This window comes from Cucurbita pepo, chromosome LG16 (genome assembly GCF_002806865.2).
Source record: "Cucurbita pepo subsp. pepo cultivar mu-cu-16 chromosome LG16, ASM280686v2, whole genome shotgun sequence".
Lineage (NCBI taxonomy): Eukaryota > Viridiplantae > Streptophyta > Magnoliopsida > Cucurbitales > Cucurbitaceae > Cucurbita > Cucurbita pepo.
Window position 1 is genome coordinate 8,577,189 of NC_036653.1, and position 16,372 is coordinate 8,593,560.

A 16,372-nucleotide genomic window follows, 5' to 3' on the forward strand; every position below is an offset into this window, starting at 1 on the left:
TCAACTTTCAAAATGAGCCCAAGTTAGGTAAGCTGTTTTTATTAGCCTAAATTATAAAATATATTTGACATTTTGTTTAAAAAATATTATCTTTTATTTCAAAAGTTGAATATTACTATACTCTATTAATTTGAAGCATAGACGAGGTTGGAGAAAGTTTGAAATACAATTTAAGAAGTTTACACATTTTTGTTATTTTAAAATTTAAAACTATGCATGTCCAATTATAAATGCCAAAATAAAGCAGTAGCTTAATGTTTGGTTTTGTTTGGACAAATGACATTCTTACTTTATCTTCGATGGAACACCAAGTTGTATTACCATTCCTTAAAAATGAAAAAAATATCACATATAAGAATTTGTTTGCATTTTTATTAATTATTGTCACACAACGACCATAAATTCATGAATTGTACAATTTTCTTTTGTAGCCTATAAAATAAAAGAGCAACGGGCAAAAAAGAAAAGGGCAGAGGATTCTAAATTATTTTTGTCACTGGTATACATATTCAAAGGGGGGGACACGCGTATTGCACGTGAGAACAATCTAGATATTATTTTTCTGGAAAGGGTCGAGCCCATCGCTCTTATTAATGTCGAAAGCAGGCCCAATAGGCCCAAAAGTGGTTAGCAGGGGAGGTATCTGGCATGGCCAGCAATGTCGAGTGGAACTGAGAGGAACGAAATCCCAAAAGTGCCCATTATATAAGGAGGAAGTGACATTCCTCGTTTAGCACTTCGCACTCATTTTGGTTTTCTTTTTCCCCACCCAAACTCTCTCTACCAAGGCTGCAGAGACCATGACTGTGATGACTCCCGCTCCCGTCGATGTAAACTTTCTATCTCCATACCTCCCTCCTTTCTCTCTCATTTCTCCATCTATTCTCCGTATAATTCAGATGTAAACACCTTGGTTTCTTGCGAGCTCAGTCAATCTATTGCCTGCTTATTCTCTTCTCTCCTTCTTCTCCTTCTTCTTCTTCTTCTTCTTCCTCCTCTTCTGTTGTAAATTGAAGTATTAATCTTAATTCCATTGTCTACGACTTGCATGCTTTTCACATTTATATAGTCTTCTTGCTCGTAATCTTCGACTTCGCGCTTAATTTATGGGTTTCCCTCCACTCCGGTGCAATTTGTTATTGTCGTTGCCGACTGGCGCGTCTGGATTTTACAGAGATATCTGAACTAATCAAGATTTGCTTTGGTGGATCCGATTGCCATCTTTAATTTCTGCTTCATCTTTTGTTTTTCCCTTCACAGCAACAAGAGGACGAGGAGATGCTTGTACCGCACTCGGATTTGGCTGAGAATAATCACCAACCTATGGAAGGTTTACTTTCGTCACATTTGATCTGTGCAATTGTTCCCCCCCAGCTAATCGAATGTTTTTTTCCCTTGTCTATTGATCTAATTGAATTCTCTTGGTGCTTGAGATCATTTCGTGGCTGTACGGATTACTCAAAGAATCTGGAATTTTTCAGCACAAGTTACCAATTTGACTACTGTCGAACTTGTTTTATTTTTTTATTTTTTCACCAGGATATCTCTTGCTGTCTTTTTCTTATTTTTCTTATTTTCTCCCCCTCATGAGTTACTACATATGATAGACAAAGGTATGCAATGTCATATCAGCTGCTACTTTTGGGATTTTAGCTGCTCTGAAAACTTAGTATGTTGTTTCTCTATCGGAGTTATACTGGAGGTGGTTGTGCGATTTTTATTTTTAATTTTTAAAATAAGCTTGGAAAATGCGTTCACAGTCCAAGTGTCTTCTAACGAGATTTTAAACGAGTCTCCATTTTTTTGTTCCCTCCCCCACTGCAAACCATTAGTTGTTCCACAATCCGAATCAGGAAACACCGTAGAGAATCAACCTGTTGAGGATCCACCATCGTCAAGATTTACATGGAGAATTGACAACTTCACGAGGCTTAACATAAAGAAGCTGTATTCTGAAATCTTTATTGTTGGTGGATATAAATGGTATACTTCCTTTTTGATACTAGTCTGCCACATCAATATATATGTGCGTGTGTGGGCATATTCCGCACCAAGTAATTCCAACTTCTTTCTTTTAGGCGCATTCTTATTTTCCCAAAAGGAAACAATGTAGATCATCTGTCTATGTATTTGGATGTTGCTGATTCTGCAAGTTTGCCGTACGGGTGGAGCAGATGTGCTCAATTCAGCTTGGGTGTCGTCAATCAAATTCACAACAAATATTCAGTGAGAAAAGGTTCATTCTTGGTACTTTATTATTTTGAATTAATTTATTGGCAAATCTTATGTACGAGCACTATGATTATGTTGATCTTCATTATACTCTTGAGAAACTGGATGCATTTCAATTTCTGTTAAACAAGAAGTGAAGATAATGTAATCTTTCTGAAGTTGTACAAGCAAGGATTTGTATGCATTGTATGTCATGTTTGTGATTGAAAGTATAAAATTAGACAGCATTTATTTCTGGAATGACTTCCTCTTGTTGTCAGGATCTTGAGTTTTTTTTTAGTACTATAATTTTTGGTCTTCTGCTTCTGTTGGAATCACCCTGTTATGGTCAGGGACTTTGGGTGTATATATATATATTAAATTATTATTATTAATTTTGGGTTTGTTATCCGGTAGGGACATCTTCATCATCTGATGCTGTACTAACCCAGTGCTCGATCTTTCTATGACAAAATTCTCCTGAATAATTGCAGATACACAACATCAGTTCAATGCAAGGGAAAGTGATTGGGGGTTCACGTCATTCATGCCCCTCAGTGAATTGTATGACCCTACCAGAGGATATCTTGTTAATGATACCTTAATAGTTGAAGCTGAGGTCCTTGTTCGAAGGGTGGTCGATTATTGGACATATGATTCGAAGAAAGAAACAGGTTTTGTCGGTCTTAAAAATCAGGGAGCAACATGTTATATGAATTCACTTCTTCAAACTCTTTACCACATTCCATATTTCCGGAAGGTGAGTGATTATGCTGTTTCCTTGCTAATGAAATTGACATTGATGTACCATTTGCATTCCTCCTTCCCTCATAATACATACGAACTCTACTTGACATCCGAAATAAGTCAGTCTGTTTGAACTATTATTTCAGGCTGTGTACCATATGCCTACTACAGAAAATGATATGCCATCTGCAAGCATCCCTTTAGCTCTGCAGAGCTTATTTTATAAGCTCCAATACAGCGACAGCAGTGTAGCGACAAAAGAACTTACCAAATCTTTTGGATGGGACACATATGATTCTTTTATGCAGCATGATGTCCAGGAACTGAACAGAGTTCTATCTGAAAAACTTGAAGATAAAATGAAGGTAAATAATATGGCCATGCTTCTCTTTTTGTAGGATGTATCGGATGTATAATTTTATGACCATGCTTCTCAAGCTTTTCTTATATTAAATGAAATTTGACCTGCCATGAGGAATTCTTTATGACTAAGAGATGTTAGAATTCATATAATGGATACAGGGAACTGTCGTGGAGGGAACCATACAGAAATTGTTTGAAGGGCATCATATGAATTACATTGAATGCATAAACGTGGACTATAAGTCAACAAGAAAGGAATCATTTTATGGTAAATACTTTTGGGTTATGAATCAATGTGACTATGCATGGATTCCTTTTTATTGGCTGCACAGTGCCAATACCTTTCTAATATTTTAATTTCAGATCTTCAGCTTGATGTCAAGGGCTGTCGTGATGTGTATGCTTCTTTTGACAAGTATGTAGAAGTAGAACGCCTTGAGGGTGATAACAAGTATCATGCAGAACAATATGGGTTGCAGGTTGGTTGTAAAATAATCGTATTGGACATGGAAAATTGTTACTTGTCCAGTTCAATTAACTTCTTATTTAACTAGCTGAGCAAATTCTTTGATATCACTTGGCTAGTTATCAAGTAAATTTAGTGACAAGTTTCCACTGAGTTGAATCTTGACCTCTGTGATTTATATTTCCCTGTTCCATTTAATATTTTATGCTATCCTTCATTTACCCATTCCCAGATGAGCAGACCGCTAGTGGTTAGTTTTGGTCTTTTGTCTTGGATTTTCATATATGTATGCATGTATGTGTGTGTGTATATATATATATATATATATATATATATATATATTTGGTAACAAAGCACACTTTCATTTCTCAATGAAGGAATATACAAGGCACACAAATAAACAGCCCCACAAAAATGGGAGTCCGACCCTAACTACAGAAGGGGACTCCAATCAGAACAAGACCAAGGTCATAATTACTAAAAGATCTAGCGGTTAACTCTCATAAGGAGTCTTGAGTTTTCATATTGAAAATTTCTGGGATATCTTGACCTTCAATTGGACATGGAGGACAAATAAGTGGCGTACATTTGTGGCCTTCTTTGGTTGTTAGTCTTTGATGTTTACACTTGGAAGCATGCTCAGCTCCTAATGTTTCATGTTTTGAAGGGCACTAACTTCAAGTTGAGTTTGGACAGCCAGTTTGAGGTTCAAATATAGTTTAGTAATCATGTTACAGTTTGTTTAATGACAACAGCCAATCCAATCATACTGTAACTGGCAACTTGGTCGTTTGTATGAGAATATAGGATATCACAATGCTGATTTGGATATTGAAATTGCACAAGTATTTGGGCCCTGGACAAGTGGATAGGCTTGAAGTCTGCTTGGAGAAAGTATGCTTGGCTTTGAAGGTTTACTTGGTGGTAATTTTGAAATTGAGTTTGGGGAGCAGGATTGATGTGGGAACAGAGAACGTAGTGGTTATATTACAATGTCTTATAAAAAAAAGCAGAGGGCAACCTAAGAACAAATTAATATTCCAGCATTTCATTGCCATTTCGGCAAAGGATGCACCTTTTAATGAAAACTGGATACTTTAGTGTTAGAGGTTCTTGTTGATCTTTTTCAACCATAGCTTCCGAATAAAGAAATTAACCGGGAAGGTTTGGGTTGTCTAATACACCATTGCACAGCGAGCATGTGATTTTGTGATAAATTGGTTATCTTCTGCTGGGGTTCCATATCTGTCATCAACACAAAATTTACATACAAATGAGAGGATATTGGTTTTACGAGAAGGCAGTCCATTGTCAATGTCTTTGATTATTATTGGTTTGTGGAGTCTTCCTCCCTAGTATTAACTTTGGTTTGTAAGCTCTCAATGTGTACTTCGGTTCTCAGAAGCCAAGGATTTTGTAACAGTCCATTTCTCTTTAAATATTTTTGTTTCTGATTTCTATTTGATTGTAGTTGTCTCTATTATTTAATTTTTTTTTTTCTTTATTTTCACTCATCTTGGGAGTTTGTATCCCTTGAACATTATTTATTTTCATTTTTATCAATGAGAAGTTGTTTCTTGTAAAAGAAGAAAAAAAGAAAAAGAAAAAAAGAAATTAGCCTGGAAAACTCAGTATCCAGATTATGCTGCAGAATTTCACCTTTTATTTTATTTAAAAAAAAAAAAAAGGAAAAAAAGATTATGCTACAAAGCTTCAGTAGTAAGTACGATTTTTGGTAAATGAAACCAACTTTCATTAGGAGGAACAAAAGTACAAAAACAAGGACCCCCTGAGACCTGACAAGCCTGGAGCAAGGAGCCATTTCCTCCTTTACTCTACCACCTTCTAAAGGAGATCTTATACTAGCAATATTCTTTTTTTAATTTTGAACAAAGACTGTGTAGTACGATATACAGGAACTGACTACTAATGAATTTATGAAAGTGATTTGACCTTCATTTCGAAGCCAGTGGCTCTTTTATGTTTTTAATTTCTTTTTGTATGAAATTATGCTGTTTGGATTTCCCCCCAGCAGATTACTAAATAATGTCATTATCCAGAGATCCACGTACTTAACATAAGGTTGGAGATGTTTGTTTGGAGCGCGTTGGGAATAAGATTGTGCTTTTTGGAAAAGCTAGATGTTTTGTGTCAAATTCTTGTTGTGGAGGTCTTTGATAGAATGCAAGTTTTAAAGAGAAGTGGAATAATATTTGTATCTATTCAACTTGGTCATAGTGTTTCCTTTAGTTGCTTTACATTTCTTCAGATTCTCATCCGATGTAAATTTCTTTCCTTTGTATCATTTACTGAGGGTATTACCCCCCAATGTGAAATTATCAATGCAGGATGCTAAGAAGGGCGTATTGTTCATTGACTTCCCCCCTGTTCTTCAACTCCAGTTGAAGCGATTTGAGTATGACTTCATGCGGGACACCATGGTAAAGGTCAGTAGCAGATATGGTTATCTAACTATCATTCTCCTAATAGTTCTTCTAGTGGTCCAACAATTGTGAATATTTAAGTTTTTTTGACATTACAACTGGCTGCTTTGAATAGATTGAATTAAGTATAGGATATTGACTTTTCTCGTTGCTGACTATGGTATTAAAGTTAAATTGTTTCCTTGTGCCTCATACTGTAGATCAATGATCGATATGAATTTCCTCTTCAACTGGACCTTGATCGAGAAAATGGGAAGTATTTATCACCAGAAGCTGATAGAACTGTCCGGAATCTTTACACACTTCATAGGTACATTGGGAAATCTTATATCCCTGATAAGATGTGTGTGTTTATGTGCTATATGAGTGGAAACAATGGTAGATTTTTTCATGTTAGAAGATGCTATATGAGTGGAAACAATAGTATATTTTTTTTCATGTTAGAAGATGCTATATGAGTGGAAACAATAGTAGATTTTTTTTCATGTTAGAAGATGCTATATGAGTGAACTTGGTAGATTCATGGTGATCAAATAAAAAAGGAACAAAGATGATAAACGTAAATCACTTCGTCTGTTTTGTTGTTTATATTTCAATAGGTCAAACACAAATAAAATCTTTTGTTGGGTAACTACTTATGTATTTGAATCTGTTGGTGGTATTTGCATGCTTTCATAATTATATTGCAGTTCACCATCTTATACTTGGAGATCTCTTTATAACTCTTTGTTCAATCCATTCTTAAAGTATTTTATACAGCTAACATATTTCCCTTTTTCTTTGGGTTCAGTGTTTTGGTTCACAGTGGTGGGGTGCACGGTGGACATTATTATGCCTTTATCAGGCCAACCCTTTCAGAGCAATGGTATCTTATGGATTTATATTACCAATAAACCAGTCTATTCTCTATTTGCATTTGGCACTTATCCATATTAATATCTACATTATTTTGCGTTGCTGGATTAACTCAACTATATGAAATTTCTACATTGTAGAAGGAAATGAAAACTATGAAAGTTTGTAATGCCTTTGGATTATGTGGTGAATGTGAAGTGTATCTGATCACTTTTTTGCTATTTCTTTTTCATCAAGATTTGTACTTTCCCACAGTCCTTAAGGGGCTTCTCCATTGGTTGAAGGCGTGCTCAACACTCATGAGAAATGTCGAAGTCTTAGGTTCAACCCTTTTAATAATCTTAACACTAAAAAGTCTTATAGGAACCTAGTGTTTGAAGCGTGCATGGTGTCCATGACAATAGTTGGGGTGGGTTCTTATCACGATAGCCATGATTAAATTAAAAAACCTGAAAAGAACTTATGCTTATCACCTGTGAGGAAGGACAGAAAAATTGTGGAACTTTGAACAAAGTTTTAGATCTCTTCTTTGAAACAATCTCTTATCACCACTAAACTCAAATAATTGAACAACTGGCTTACATTAATTTGTGTTGCTTTCACGCTGCAAGAACTTTTGGGCTTGCAGGTACAAATTTGATGATGAGCGGGTAACAAAAGAAGATGTAAAAAGGGCACTAGAGGAGCAATATGGTGGTGAGGAAGAGGTAACATTTCCATGTGAATATTTTCATTAGACCTTAATCTGATACATACATATTTCTGCTTCTGATATTCTATCTGGTGGTGAACAGTTGCCTCAGACAAATCCTGGATTCAACAATGCTCCTTTTAAGTTCACCAAATACTCAAATGCATACATGCTCGTGTATATACGTGAAAGTGACAAGGACAAAGTCATTTGCAACGTGGATGAGAAGGATATTGCCGAACATCTCAGGGTATGGTGCTGTTGTTGCATGCTTCTTAGGGCATGATATCAGACAAATGCTAGCCAAGTAGTAGGATACTTGGTTTGGAAACTAATTAAAGGATTTTGAGCTTCACTTCTTTATCTCGTAAGGATCTGATGCATAACAGATCTACTTTGTTACCTTAATCTTGTAAGGGTCTGAAGTATAACAGGTCAAATCTCAAGTGTTTAGGTCTCTCAACACAAGAGCTTGTTTCATAGCAAAATATTGGGAAATAATATGGGTTGAAATAATTGGTAAAAAGGTTTTATGCTATTTTTTTCTGCTTGGTTTTGTGTTACTGATCCAACTACGTTTACATGAACAACCTCAGGAAAGGTTGAAGAAAGAACAAGAAGAAAAGGAACACAAGAAGAAAGAAAAGGCAGAGGCACACCTTTATACTATCATAAAGGTCTGAAGTCATTCTCCATTAGTTTATACGTGGCTTTCAATCATAGGTTATTGAAAAGCCATAGTGTTTATTTGATCGATCTCATGGTCATTAGGTTGCTAGAGACGAAGATCTAGTTGAGCAGATTGGAAAAGATATATTTTTTGATCTTGTGGATCATGACAAAGTAAGGAGCTTCCGCATCCAGAAGCAAATGCCATTTAACCTTTTCAAGGTACTCCGTCTAATTGTTTGTTTGTTTTTTTTTTTTTTTTGGTGCTGTTATCTTCAACAATTTCAAGGTATAAAACATCTATTTTCCTCATGATAATACTGTTGTATGGTATGTGCAGGAGGAGGTGGCTAAGGAATTTGGTATACCCATCCAGTTTCAACGATATTGGCTGTGGGCAAAGCGTCAGAACCATACTTATCGGCCCAACCGACCATTGACATCTATGGAGGAAGCACAATCCGTATGTATCTCTTATCTTTTAAAGGTGGAAATACATTTGTTCTAAAGGCAGGGAGGAGCTTGAAACACAAACTTTGCATTCCAAACTTATCTCTGATCTTTTAAAGGTGTAAATACATTTATTTCAGAGGCAGGGACATTTAGACACTTCTATAGGAAGGGGCCAAACTATGCATTCCAAACTTATATAGGGAAAGATTTTAAAACGTTAAATGTTTGGTAAATGTTTCTGCTTCACTCTATGGAAAGCTTAAAAATGGCATGGCGTTCTCTTTAGTTATTAATTTATTTTGTGAAAAAAAAAAAAAATACCATTATCATTAAGAAAAATGAAAGAATAAGAGGCCGCACCACAAAGATTGGAAATGGGAAGGAAAATAGATAAGGCAAATTATAGAAAGAAAATCATGGGGTTCTTTACAAGAATAAAAAATGAGAAAATAAGAAAGAAACCTTAAATTTTGGTAACCAAAAGATGCGGGAAATGTCAAAATTAATTGCGCCTGAAACTTGAAGGGAAGTAGTGAATTGAGCATCATAATCAAACTTCCTCGCACTCATCATAATCAAGTATGTGACTTTTCATCAAGTACTTGTAAACTGTATTTTGCTTTACCAGCACATTTCCTTTTCTTGAATTTTACACCTTGTGTTTCATTGTTGCTTCTCTCAATATTGGTTACTCTATGGCGCTGATGGAGCCACTCATGTACTCCTATGTTTTCGCTAATTTTCTGAAGTGCTCATTCCTAATTTATGGTACATATAGGTTGGACAATTAAGAGAGGTATCAAATAAGGTTCACAATGCTGAGTTGAAGTTATTACTGGAGGTGGAATATGGACTGGTAAATTTATTTTACTTGCGAACTTTTTTTTTTTTATTCTTATGATTACTTTCGTATCCCTCGTATTTATATGATTTTCTACAATTTCATTCAGGATTCACGGCCTATTACTCCACCAGACAAGACAAAAGATGATATCTTATTGTTTTTTAAGCTTTATGAGCCTGAGAAAGAAGAGCTGAGGTATTGGTAGTATGTTTGTTCTTCCTCCCTACAATTTTATTCATGTGGATTGGTGATGAGCTGACATGACGTTTCACTCTTTTTATCTTCTACAATTTTAGATACGTGGGAAGACTTTTTGTGAAGGGTAATGGGAAGCCTTTTGAAATATTGACGAAATTGAATGAAATGGCTGGTTATGCTCCAGAAGAAGAGATTGAACTTTATGAGGTTTGGGCTTCATCTTTCCAATTAGTTATTAAAATAAGTTCCTCAGATCGATGTTGATGTAAAGAAAAAGAATCCTAATTACAAAAGATTTGGGATAGGATGTTTTTTCTCTCTTCTTCATGAACATATTTACCATGATCTTTATTCCTAATAAGTGTTTTTGATATGGTAACTCTAGCTAGTTGAATCTAAGAACCCTCATAAATTCTTTGGATATGCAAAACCCTAGTTCACAAATGCTAAAACTCCCAAATCAATTTGATTTCATTCCAAATGATTGTAACTCTTGGGAATTTGATCCAAGAAGAATTAGATGTTTAGATCTAAATATATCCTAGGGAAAATAAGATTTAGATTACTTTGTTGATTGAATATCTCCAGGAACACTTGTTTGAGATTCGAATCACTCCACAAGCAAGATCGATCAAGTCAAGCTTCAAATGATTCTAAGCATACTACCTAACTACATAGAATTGCAAAGAAACTTAATCCTTGACTAAAAGAAAGGACAAATGCTCTTTTTAGTACATTTTTTAAGTCTACTTTACAAAGACATACATGGCTTTATATGGCCTCAAAATGAATCTTTGACTTTCCATGAGGCGTTTCAAGAGTTGTAAACTTTGTACTTTATGGCCATAATTATTCACTATGTAAATGTAACCTTAAAGTAAATAAAAAATCTTAAAATACATTAATGAAACACCATAGCTCTAGACTATCATCTATCCAAAATTTGTAGCCACCTCAAAATAAATAATAAGTTCATATTGTATGATTGAGATGTCGGTTCGTATTAGCTTTTTTTTTTGGGGGGGATCAACATTTGATGTTGTTGTGGTCACTAAGATTAAAGGGTAGAATTTGCAATTGTGTCTCTCTTCTTAAACTATCTATGTTAGTGGAGGTTGTTGGCATTGTAAGAAAGACTTCCGTTGAAATTTGAATTTCCTGGTTTTGAGATTTTTGTAACATAGATTCCTGCTTTAAATTATGACCATTGGATTTTGTGGCTTTGGTTAATGATTATAATAGATATTCCTAAGACATGTTCTATTTTAGGAAATCAAGTTTGAGCCGAACATTATGTGTGAACCTATTGACAAGAAATTCACATTTCGAGCAAGTCAGGTAATGCTGTTTTTGTAACGGCATGTGTGTCTGATATTAAGTATTTTCGGCAGTTAGTCTAAAAGTTATTTTTCTGATGCAGCTGGAAGATGGAGATATTGTTTGCTTTCAAAAATCCACTCCAGTTGAAAATGTAGAACAGTATCGTTATCCTGACGTTCCATCATTTTTGGAGTATGTGCATAACCGTCAAGTAAGACATCAACATGTTTGGTGGAATTTCAGTTGGGTCATATATTCCAATGCTCGCTCTTGGGAATTTATAGGAATTATTATATATTGACAGTTAATTTACATCTAGAAAATCTCATTAGGATGTTAAAATAACTTTTTTAGAAGGAACAAAAACAATCATTAAATTTTTGAAAGAGGAATTTGAGTATAAAAAGGCCATTAGATTTGGTCGAAGGATAATTATGATAAAATGGATTTGATGACATAAATCCATAAGATATGAGTTTGAGATGATATGATTGGTCCATAAAGAAGCTGAAGTAAGTTGCTCCTTGCAATCCTTTGAGGAAATTCAATGGAAAGTTTGTATCTCTTGAGCATGGTCTCTTTTCATTATTTCAATGAAAAGTTTTGCTTATTTGTTTCTTGGTTTTTAAAATAAAATCTTCAAGGCTCCTTACCTTTAGTGTTTTATCCTTTTATGAATGCTGAAGATTAAAAGTTTAGACAGTGGTTCATTCTTCGCTAACTTATCAAATGGTTACATGGGCATACAAAAAAGGGGCACTCTTGTCAAGGAATTTGACTCATTGAGAAAAAAAAGTAAGAAAGGATACATGGGCATACAAAAAAGGAAAACAAAGAGGAGCCAAACTAGAAAAAAAAGGGGGCACTCTTGTCAAGGAAAATAAGGACAAACGAATAGTTACAAAAGAACCTAGAAATAGAGACCTAAAAATAGAGACCTAAAGAGAAACATAGAATCTAACGAGGAACCAAAGATCGACATAAGAGCAAAGGAAGATAAGTGATATAAACAAGAGTATGAGGAGATAAGTGATATAAACGAGGTATGAGGAGCAAAGTAGTCTATCCCCAGCCACTTGTCCTCCCAAAAATAGGGTATCCCGTCCATCCTCAATGGCATTGTGTATAGATTGAGAAAGCAAAGGAAAAACCGCCACAATCGCTTTCCACAAATTTCTGGACGTGTCTTTTAAATCCATCACGGATCCACTCAAAAGGGTGGAGCTTGTACTTGTTAACAATAGGGCAGTGGCTTCATGATAGAATCGCCAGATCCATTTAGCTAATAGGGCTGTGTTTTTTGCATGTCATTACCAATACCTAAACCTCCCAAGGTGTGAACTCTCAAATCGAAATCCATTTCAGACTTGAGGAATCTTTTTAGCATAATGTAGTTCTGTTCTTGCCTAAAAATGATTGCAGCGTAGAGAAAAAGCTATAAAACTCCTCTTGTTGTACCCTAATGCAGGATGATAAGTTTTTGTTGATGCAAGCCAAGCACCTTTGGTTGTTGTTTTGGTTCTTTGAGTTGTGTTTGAGATTAATCTGAAATTAGAGTTTTGAGTGCCATGCTTGTATTTTTTAGAACAAATGTGCGTCCAGAAATCACAACCTTTCCTGTCTTTATTCGTTATTTGACATGCATAGGATTGTCTGGAAGACCTTTTCCAGGTGCTGATTGGTGTGTTTTATTGTGATTTGTGTGTTTGAGAAAAGAAACAAGAACAAACTTGTTTGGTTGTACATTATTGTGCAGGCACTGATTGGTTGTGCATAATTGTTCTAGGTTGTTCATTTTCGATCCCTAGAGAAGCCGAAGGAAGATGATTTTTGTCTGGAGATGTAAGTGGTACAGATATATTTATTATCATGACAGCAATTAAAGTGCTCTCCACTTGAATTAATTTATTACGAAATGCTTCATGACATGCTGTGATTGTAAATTTCTTGCTCTTTGATGTATTGTCTTGTTTTTTTAGGTCAAAACTTTATACATATGATGATGTGGTCGAAAGACTAGCCCAACAACTTGGTGTAGATGATCCATCAAAAATTAGATTAACGTCACATAATTGTTACTCTCAGCAACCTAAACCTCAGCCAATCAAGTATCGTGGTGTGGAGCATTTATCTGATATGCTGGTCCATTATAATCAGGTAATAATTCCCCATCCCTGAGAAATAAGCACACTATTAATAGTTCATAATCTAATGGATTTTACCTGATTGCTTATGTACAGACGTCAGATATATTATACTATGAAGTATTGGACATCCCTCTTCCAGAGTTACAAGGTCTGAAAACTCTTAAAGTAGCATTTCATCATGCAACTAAAGATGAAGTGAGTATGTACTATATAGTGATTGAATTGTAAGTCTAGGATATGTTACAATATAAGTATTTTCTTATGTATTTCTTGCATCTGTGTGTGTGCTTATATGCGTGCATTTGGGCCTGCATACGTATGCATGACACTGTCGATGAGCTTTTTCCTCACAATTATATCCCATGTTATCAGGTTGTTATTCATACAATAAGATTGCCAAAACAGAGCACTGTAGCAGATGTGATTAATGATCTTAAAACAAAGGTATTTCTTAACTTCTTTTACTCCAAATCTGTTGTGGGCCGGTAGATGTGTCATCTTGATAGAGTGTAAATGTAATTTTATCTTTTATTGGGGTAGGGGTTTTACAATTGCATCTCTTTTATGCCATTTTTTCGTTACTTATCTTTGTACCCTCAATTTTCCTTCATAAATAGGTTGAATTATCTCATCCAGATGCAGAGCTCAGATTGCTTGAAGTTTTCTATCATAAGATCTACAAGGTGTGACCGTGAGAGGTCTTTGCATGGCTATTACTTTATATCACTAATGTTGTTCTTCATTTTGATTCTGCTAAATAAGCTTACACAAAAATCATTTTCTTAGAAAAAAAAGAAAAAGAAAAATCTAGTGTTAAAGTTAGGACTCTGTTACTTTATTGGACATTGCAGAGGAACAACTTATATCCCATTCATAGTTTAATTCTGTTATCTGATTCAGGTGTTTCCTCCTAATGAAAAGATTGAGAACATTAATGATCAATATTGGACTTTGCGGGCAGAAGAGGTGCATTTCTTATGCAAGGAAATTTCTTAGATTTTTTAAAATGTGAACTCTCTTAGGACTGGTTACTTTGTGGCTTTTTGTCTAACCTGATTTGTCCTCTTCTTTTCTACAGATTCCAGAAGAAGAAAAAAACCTTGGTCCAAATGATCGCCTAATCCATGTGTACCATTTCACTAAAGACACTGCTCAGAATCAGATGGTAAGTATGAAGCAGAATCCTTGTCCAAATAATAGTCATTTGGCTGTTTGGATATTTTGTATCTAGAGGAAGTAAGGATGGTTGCTGGATATGATAACCTCTTTTAATGATTATATAATTTCCTTTGTTATCTATAGCAAATTCAGAACTTCGGCGAGCCCTTTTTCTTAGTCATAAATGAGGGAGAGACTCTGGCCGACATTAAATTGAGAATACAGAAGAAGTTAGAGGTTCCAGATGAGGAATTTGCCAAGGTATTTTGTTAGTTTTTTCTTCGTTCTGTGTTCTGTACTTTGGTAGTTGTTACTTCTGCATTCATTATCATCGTGGATGAGTCTTATCTATTAAGATGTTCCCAAATACAAGTTAGGGAGTGGCTAAAAGAAAAAAATTGTATTACTATTACTAAGACAGACAGACAGAAAATCTGGAGCGCCTCTGATTAATCTAACTGTGTTTTGCTGTTTATGTTTTGTCAGTGGAAATTTGCATTTCTTTCACTAGGTCGTCCAGAGTATCTCCAAGACACAGACATCGTGTCAAATCGTTTTCAGGTTTGTTGTGAAGATTTTTTTTTTCTTCCGGTAGTTCACAGCTTTGAGATAGCATTCTTAATATATTTGTGTGGATGTGCTTTAGAGAAGAGATGTTTATGGTGCGTGGGAGCAATATCTTGGACTGGAACACACTGACAATGCACCCAAGCGAGCGTACACAGCCAATCAGGTGAAATATGTTTCATTTTGCTAACATTTGGTGTGCTTTTTTAACTGAATGAAATATTGGTACGAACATGTTGGTGATAATTGGTGTTCCGTTCCTTTTGAAAAATTGATGCAGAATCGTCATACATTTGAGAAGCCAGTAAAAATCTACAATTAGTGAAAGACAAGAGAAGAGAAGACATGGCATGACTGGGTTGTTGTGTCTTTCATAGAGCATTTAGATGAGTTGGAAAATCTACCACACATTTTGTTGTTAGATTGGCGAGCACTCGGTAGCATAGAGTTGGCAGCAGGATTCCATTTTGATTCTCTTGCAATGGAATGGGTGGGGGAAGGAAGGAAAGGACCTTTTTTCTTCAATCCCCCCTGATCTTGTTAATTTTACAGGCCGAGGAGAGGGTTCCTCTTTCTTCCTATCCTAATCCCACCTTTGATTGACCTTGACCACGCACAGAAAGGCCCTCCCACTCCCTCAGCATCAGTTGAGTTTGTAATCTATAGTCGTCTATAAACATGATTTTTTTTTTTTCTTCTAGTAGTTGAATGAATGAATGTACACAAAGTATAGTTGTTGGGGACCTGAAATATTATTATTATTATTGTTATTATTATTTTTGGGCTGTTTGTTTTGTTCTTTTCTTTTTTTCTTTTCTGGGTTTTGTTTAGTCGGAAGAACGAGGAGGGGTAGTAGTGGTTGTAACCGAAAGGCCGTAATTAGTTTTTTGAAAGGAGAACTGTCAGACTTCAAGTATGAGAAATTTTATATTNTTTTTTTTTTTTTTTTTTTTTTTTTTTTTTTTTTTTTTTTTTTTTTTGAGCAGTAAAGAGTTTTACTTGGCTACTTCCTTCTCCTTCCGCTTGCGCTTTCTCTTTCCGTAATCTTGCATAGTTAATTAAATATGCCAATATAAAATTAAAAGCTTGGGTTCAAAGAATGAAATCGAAGATAAGAATGGGTGGGTAGAATTTTAAGGAAAACAATCATTTATATTAGTCTTTTTTTTTTCTTTCTCAAATCTTGATGTATTTGAAAAAATAAAAAGTTAAAATACCAAGTGAAACGAGTATTTCTAT

General features: G+C 35.1%; 1 protein-coding gene across 2 annotated transcripts; it reads left to right on the top strand.

The window, feature by feature from the left end:
- The first annotated feature begins 703 nt into the window (after nt 1-703).
- LOC111777199 (ubiquitin carboxyl-terminal hydrolase 12-like) lies at nt 704-15,920 on the top strand. 2 transcript variants are annotated; one of them, XM_023656678.1, is made up of 32 exons: nt 704-830; nt 1,261-1,330; nt 1,833-1,983; nt 2,079-2,236; nt 2,706-2,971; nt 3,105-3,323; nt 3,481-3,589; nt 3,685-3,800; nt 6,136-6,234; nt 6,432-6,541; nt 7,022-7,096; nt 7,715-7,793; nt 7,881-8,027; nt 8,374-8,454; nt 8,549-8,668; nt 8,787-8,909; nt 9,678-9,755; nt 9,850-9,938; nt 10,040-10,148; nt 11,211-11,279; nt 11,362-11,472; nt 13,048-13,103; nt 13,241-13,418; nt 13,502-13,603; nt 13,781-13,852; nt 14,026-14,091; nt 14,309-14,374; nt 14,487-14,573; nt 14,711-14,827; nt 15,053-15,127; nt 15,213-15,299; nt 15,414-15,920. In XM_023656678.1, exons 1-32 carry the CDS (start codon nt 801-803, stop codon nt 15,453-15,455), a joined length of 3,357 nt encoding a protein of 1,118 aa, XP_023512446.1. In that variant the 5' UTR covers nt 704-800; the 3' UTR covers nt 15,456-15,920. The 2 variants fall into 2 exon arrangements, 1 of the variants encoding a protein (XP_023512446.1); XR_002812359.1 differs by lacking the exons at nt 14,711-14,827; nt 15,053-15,127; nt 15,213-15,299; nt 15,414-15,920 and having other exon boundaries at nt 14,026-14,106; nt 14,487-14,505.
- Nucleotides 15,921-16,372: the final 452 nt, after the last annotated feature.

Coding starts and splice junctions, on each gene's coding strand:
- LOC111777199 (XM_023656678.1), top strand. CDS start 801: ATGACTGTGATGACTCCCGCTCCCGTCGAT. Junction 11,473..13,047: donor AGTATGTGCATAACCGTCAA/GTAAGACATCAA, acceptor TAATTGTTCTAG/GTTGTTCATTTTCGATCCCT. Junction 13,604..13,780: donor ATCATGCAACTAAAGATGAA/GTGAGTATGTAC, acceptor CCATGTTATCAG/GTTGTTATTCATACAATAAG.